The sequence below is a fragment of the Pterocles gutturalis genome, unplaced genomic scaffold (assembly GCF_000699245.1).
Source record: "Pterocles gutturalis isolate BGI_N339 unplaced genomic scaffold, ASM69924v1 scaffold1269, whole genome shotgun sequence".
NCBI classification, from domain to species: Eukaryota; Metazoa; Chordata; class Aves; order Pterocliformes; family Pteroclidae; genus Pterocles; species Pterocles gutturalis.
Window position 1 is genome coordinate 41,753 of NW_010132871.1, and position 6,721 is coordinate 48,473.

A 6,721-nucleotide genomic window follows, 5' to 3' on the forward strand; every position below is an offset into this window, starting at 1 on the left:
GGTGCCTTGTGGGGCTGAACACTCCTGGCTAGGCTTCCCTGCACTCCCCACCACTCCCAGGGCTTTGCTTTGTGTGCAGAGAGACTTTCAATGAATAAAATGTCATCAGCTGTGGCAGGAGCGTGCTGCAGGCTGCCGTCTCGTTGTCTCCTTGTGACCACGGGAAGCACTGGGACCTGTGCCTGGGCTGGGGCCGTGCCAGCGGGAGCTGTGGGCAGCCCCAAACCTGGGATTGTGAATGCTTTTGTTGACCACCAAAAATTAGGCAGCCCCGTAAACCATGTCCATCCTCTGTGCTGTCTGCTGGCACGCAGGCAAATGGAGCAAGTCTTGCTGCTGCCTTCCTGGGGATGCCAAGCGAGCGCCTGCCCAGCACAAGTAGCACATGGGGATGGATCAGGACAACCCCAAGCTGCTGTTGGGGCTGGGGCAGCAGTGGGGGTGAGCAGCAGCACGGGAGTCCCTGCAAGCACAGTACCCTTGGGATTACGGTCCGGATTTCCAGCCAGCACCTCTGCAGGAGGTTGAGAACTTTCTGTGGCTGTATTTCAGCAGAGCAGAGAGGGGAGAACGCGGGTGTAAAGGTTGGCGGTGCAGGAGCCGCAACGAGCTGCCTGGACTTCAGCCTTTCCTTTAAATCTGCGTTGAGAGAAACTCAAAGCAAAGTTCAGCCGAAGCCTGAGCAGCCAGCCAGCTCCCTGGGATTTTGGCATTTGCCACCAGCTTCGCCTCGCTGCTGGCAGGGGGAGAGGGGCTGTGGCAGAGACCATCCGGAGCAAAGCCTGTCTGCAGGCAGCACTGGAAAAGAGGGGTGACCTTATCACTCCAGGAACGTCTCTACCTTTTCCCAAAGCCAAGGGAGGCTCCGGAAACGGAGGGTGGGTGAGTGTCGGCATGTCCTGCCCTGTTTCCGCAGATTGAGGAGTGGCTCGGGCTGGGAGCAACTGGCTTTTGGATGCAGGGGGGTGGTTGGGGGGCTGCATCTCCTTCACTTTTCCCTGGGTTTCTGCAGTTTCCTCCAGCTCCTGTTTAACTTTTTGACACAAAATGGGTTGAAAACAAGTTATAAATTACTTTTTCTTCAGCCTTTGCAGTAGGAGTGCTGGTTACATAATCAAAGTTCACATGGGTTCAGTTTTTCCCTAGTTTGTCTGCATTCCAGTCAAGCTTGGAGCAGCTCAGTTTACACATGTCAAGTTTTGAGATCCTCCCATTTATACCCGGCGTTTCCTGGGTTTCTTACCTTTTGTATAGTCTATAATCCCAGACGCACTTTCGCGGTGCTGCCTAACTTCTGAATCGCTGCGCCGTGCTCCTGCTCAGTCAGGCATCACTTAAAAAAAAAAAAAAAACAAACCTTTTTGTCTTCGATAGAATGCCCTTTAATGAGAAATCAAAAAGGAAAGCGTGAAAATGAGCCAGCTTAGCTGAAATCATTTTTTGACAAGGTTTCGGGAGGATCACTTTGTGCAGCAGAGGTGGATGGCTGCGAGCCCCTTCCCCTCCTTTGCATGCCCTGCTTTGGGCCCGGAAAGGGAATAAAGAGAAGCAGCAGCACAGCGATGATGTTTCCAAGTGCCTCCTTTTCTCCTGCCCATGGGAGGGGAATTGCTGGGCCCTTGGTGTGCGTTTAGCACAGGAGGAAGGGTAATTAGCAGCCTTTATCTGTAGCGCTGGAGTGCTGGTGATGGCTGGCTCCAAGGACAGTTTTCTTCTAGGGACACCTGCAGCCAGAGAAGACGAGGGGTGTTTTGCTGGGGATGGGAAGAAGAGACGGATGTTTCTGCTGATCCCTGGGCTATTTTATTTCCAGTTGCTTGCACGCCGGCCCGTTGTGTGCTGTGGGACAGCATGGTGCGGCGCGTGGCCGTTATCGGGGCTGGGGTTGGTGGGTTGGCCTCCATCAAGTGCTGCCTGGACGAGGGGCTGGAGCCCACCTGCTTTGAGAGGAGCGAGGACATCGGGGGGCTCTGGCGCTACACGGTCAGTGGGCTCTGCCTGCGTGGGGAGGATTGTCCCTGGGTTTGTCCCCTCCCTCGGATGCTCTGTGCCAGCAGCAAAGAGGTGGCTGTGCCCTTGGGGACTGTCCCTGTCCCAGGCATGGGGCGCCCCCCGACTCCAAGGTGGAGAAGGAGACGGAGGGAGCAGAAGCCATGGTCACCAGGAGCTAGTCCTGGTTTCTGCCTTGTACCCGAGATGCTCTGCTGGCTTGGCGGGGAGAAAGCCCTTCCCCACACACCTGCAAATGGCACTTCTGGCTTCCTGCAGGACTCCACAGACAGCAGGAGGGTCAGCGTGTACCCCTTGCTCATAACCAACACCTCCAAGGAGATGTCCTGCTTCAGCGACTTCCCCTGCCCAGAGGATTTTCCCAATTTCCTACCCCACAGCCTTCTCCTGGAGTACTATCGGATGTACGCGCAGCACTTCGACCTCCTGCGGCACATACACTTCAAGGTGAGCGAGGACCCCAAACGCCGCAGGGAGAAGGGGCATCAGTGGCTGCAGATACCAGGGCGTGGCCCAGGTGGGATGGGACAATGCTAGGTGCAAAGCCCATGAGGACCATCTGCCTTTTGCATCCTGAATGCAGCCTTTTCAGCTCCATGATCTAAATTAGGCTGCATGAACATGGGCTGCCTGGTGCATCTCCCAGGGTGGGATTTAACAGCTTTAGAGGTGACACGTGGCTCCCCAGGGACACAGCCTGCCCCCCCACATCCCCAGCCCTTTGCAGACAGGTCCTCTCCGAAACACAGCACAGTCCCTGACTGCCGTTTTGTTCGGCTTTGGTGCAAGACGACAGCTGTCAGCGTGAGGAAGCGCCCAGATTTTGCCACCTCCGGTCAGTGGGAGGTGGTCACCGAGACCAATGGCGTTCAGGAGTCACACGTCTTTGATGCCGTCATGGTTTGCACCGGCCATTACCAGGAGCCCTACTTACCCTTGGCTTCCTTCCCAGGTAAGCCCTGCCTCGGCAGCGGGGTGAGCTGGGGTCCCTTGGCTGCATTTTCCTCTGTGAGCTTGCCTGCTCCATGAAGCCCCTATGCCGGGGCAGGCGGGACCCTCACCCAGTGGGAATGCCTATGGGTATTCCCGGGAATGGGATGCATCCAGTCTCTTGCATGAGAATTTGCAAAGCAGGACCAACATGAAGAAGGTGCAGGAGGGTGGCATCACCCAGGGAGCTAAGACCTCCACAAGCCTCCCAGCTGCAAGGAAGGGTGGAAGGTCTGGGCATGAAGTTGGGGCGAGCACGTGTACCTGGCCGGCAGTAGGAGATGCTCCCTGCTCTCTGCCTAGGTATTGATACCCGCTTCAAAGGCCGGTACCTCCACAGCCAGCAATACAAAGATCCTGAGGCTTTCCGGGGAAAGCGGGTCCTCGTGGTTGGCATTGGCAACACCGGTGGCGACCTCGCTGTGCAGCTGAGTCGCGTGGCTGCGAAGGTACGGCTCCGCGGCAGTGCCAAGCCTGGCCGGGCACCACAAAAGCTGGTGGCTTGGGTATGCACAGGAAGCTTTGCCCACTGGGTTTCTCAATAAATAGACCTTCAAATTGAGGGCAATTGAAGAAGCTTGGCAATTCCTGGAGAGTTTGGGCCCCCTGAGGCACAGAGTGGCCATTCAGCAGCTGTGGGTTCTTTGCGGAAGCCACCACGAGCTGTTTGATTCACCTGGCTCCTTCCCTCAGGAAAACCCTCTTGGTTCCCAAGAGCATGAGATGGGATTTGCCATTCAGGGTAAAAACCAGCGGACAGCTCTGCGGGCAGGAGGCTGAGAGCTGCCCTCTCCCCCAGGTGTTCCTCAGTGCCAGGAGCAGCACGTTGGTGTTCAGCCGGGTCTCGGACCACGGCTTCCCCTTTGACATGGTCAAGAACACCCGCTTCAACCACTTGGTTGAGTCGCTTCTTCCATCAGCCCTCATGAAGAGGATCATGTTTCGGCAGGTCAATTCATGGTTTAACCATGCAAACTATGGCTTGGCTTCTACCAAAAGGTATTTTTTTCTCACTATTCGTTTGGTTGGTCAGGGGGTTTTAATGACATTAAATGCTCAGTTTTTAATTTCAGGGAATATTTGTGGAATTGCAAACCCTTGGAGGGGAACAAAAAGATATTTTGGGTCCCTCGCAGATGCTAACATTGGTGTCCTCCTCTTTTCTACCTGCAAGCTCCAACGTTAAGAGAATTTTGAACGAAGAGCTGCCATTTTGCCTCCTCTGTGGGACTGTTGTGTTGAAGCCAAAGGTGAAGGAGTTCACAGAAACCTCTGCTCTTTTCGACGATGGGACAACCGAAGAAAACATCGATGTGGTGCTCTTTGCCACGGGCTATGTCTTCCCATTTTCCTTCCTCGAAGAGTCAGTTCGCAGCCAATTCGATGACAACCGTTCCCTCTATAAACGCGTCTTCCCTCCCCATCTGGAAAAACCGACGTTGGCCATCATCGGCTTAATCCAACTGACCGGCTCTGTGATGGTGGGATCAGAAATGCAGGCTCGCTGGGTGACAGGGATCTTTGCAGGTGGGAGACGGGGTGGAAGCGATGGTGGAATCTACTGGGGTGGGAGGTTTGGAGCAGCCTGACCCGCTGTCTACAGAGCCTAGGGCATATTTTGGCTCCTGCCACAGTACCCATGGTGGCAGTACCCATGGTGGCCAGGAGTACTAGAAGCACTGTAGCCTCTGCCCCCCAGCTGCATCCCCATATCCCTGCTGCTCCATGCACACTGACACAACCAGCAAGCATGGATGCTCTCGGTAAAGCGGCTGGGAGCATGGGAGGGGGGTGAACTTTTCAGCTTAAGGTGCTACTGGAGGTCTCTGGTTTCTCCATTCTTCTCAGGCTGGAACAAGCTCCCTCCCACCAGCAGGATGATGGCTGACGTTTTGAAGAAGAAGCCACTAGTCAAAAGGTGCGTGATGGTCCCATGATCAGGGTGTGATGGGTGCTGTGTGCCAGGATAACCCCAGGGAAAGGGGGGCACTATGGCGGTGGAGGGAGGGACCTGCCTAGGACACCCAGCTCTTCTTGGATGCATTCATTCCCTCACCACCCGCAGCGAGGTGGGGAAGTGCTGCTGTGGCTCCTTTATGGATGGTGGGACCAAGACACCAAGGGCAGAGTGCTCTGGAGCAGCTTACAGCAAGACCCAGGACCTACATGTCCTCTCCGACAGGTCTCCAAGCCATGTCCTTCTTCCCAGAATGTCAAGATGGAGGTTTGGTTTTCTCCAGACTAAGGGTGCCATCTCGTGGCTTCTCCCTCCCAAACCCAGGCAGCCAGGAGCGCTGGAGTCAGGGCCAAACCCCATCCAGAAACCACCCTGGAGCCAGGCGGTGCGTGTGGAGGACACTTTGGTGGCAGTTTTTGACAGGTTGAGATGAGTATTAGACAAGGCTGGAGCGTGTCCTTTGTGTACGTGGGAGCTAACATCCTGCTTTGTTGGCACTGCGGTTTCACAGGAGGTCGAGACATGTCCCCAAGGCTGTGGGATGGGTGATGGTGGACATGCTGCCTTGCAGCAGCTTTTGGGAGCAAAGAGGGGACCTCGGGCCAGGTGGGGTGCAGGCTGGGTTAGGTCTGCCCAGCAAGGCAGGGCTGGATCACAGGACCCTGATGACAATCTGGGACACAAGAGAGCCATGGGGGTTGTCACCAGGAATCCCAGTGATTGCAGACACAATGCTGCTACACAGAAATACAGGAGGCCAAGGTGCAATGGGGACAAACTCGAGGCTGTCCCAAACGTGCTGAAGCAGATTCAGCACACATCCTCCCTCCTGCAGAAAAATCCATCCCAGAGCCCGCTCCCAGCTTCCCAGTTTTCCCCCAGTTCCCTTGGCAGTCTTAGCTGTGAGTATCTACTCCTCTACCATGCAGAATTGGCCAAATCCACATCTGTGAAGCTCGGGGAAGGACGTGGCATGGGTATTTGTGGCATTAAAAGGATGGCAGTGTTATCCTAGAACCATTTTTGAGGCCACAACTAAGGTGCAGAGGCAACACAAGCTTCTGCCTGTTCCCTGCCCCAGGGTGACAGCTGGGGACCCGCCCCGCAGAGCCTCTTTTGGCACCTTTACGTTTATTTTCGGGGCAGAGGGAGCTCGGCTGATGTCTGGGCCCAGAGCTTTTGCTTTCCGTGGAGCTGAGAACCGAGATGGGATGATGCTATTTGATTTTGTCTCTTTCCTGTCCACTGAAGGAATCCATCTGAGAGGGAGAACTTGAAGATGAGTTTTATCAGCTACACCGATGAAATTGCTTCATGCGCTGGCGTAAAGCCCAACGTGCTGAGGCTGCTCCTGACAGACCCCCGGCTGGCCCTAGCCGTCTTCTTCGGCCCCTGCACACCCTACCAGTACCGACTGATGGGACGGGGGAAGTGGAGCGGGGCCAGAGACGCCATCCTGACCCAGTGGCAGCGGACGCTGAAGCCCTTGAGAACTCGGGTGGTGGATGACTCCTCCGATGGCTCCCGCGGCTGGCGCTGGATGTGCCTCCTGGCCCTGCCGGCAGCTCTCCTGGTGGGTTTCCTCCTTTCTAAATACCCCCGTCAAGGCTGGAGCCCCCGGGCAGGTCTCCAGCTGTAGAATAAACCTGGTGAGACTGGTCTGGGGCGAGCTGGGGATGGTGTGAAGCTGTGCCGCTGCAGGGGGCTCGAGCTGGCCCAGCACTGGCGGGGGCCTGGACCCCGAGGCTGGCCGGTGCCTGGCCT

At 56.0% G+C, this 6,721-nt stretch overlaps 1 protein-coding gene across 1 annotated transcript; it reads left to right on the forward strand.

Moving 5' to 3' along the window:
* The first annotated feature begins 1,851 nt into the window (after positions 1–1,851).
* On the forward strand, positions 1,852–6,596 carry LOC104467281 (dimethylaniline monooxygenase [N-oxide-forming] 4-like). The gene is made up of 8 exons (XM_010081009.1): positions 1,852–1,983; positions 2,269–2,457; positions 2,800–2,962; positions 3,304–3,449; positions 3,800–3,999; positions 4,175–4,527; positions 4,849–4,918; positions 6,209–6,596. The coding sequence occupies exons 1-8, from the start codon at positions 1,852–1,854 to the stop codon at positions 6,594–6,596; spliced, it is 1,641 nt and encodes a 546-aa protein (XP_010079311.1).
* The last annotated feature ends 125 nt before the right edge of the window (positions 6,597–6,721 follow it).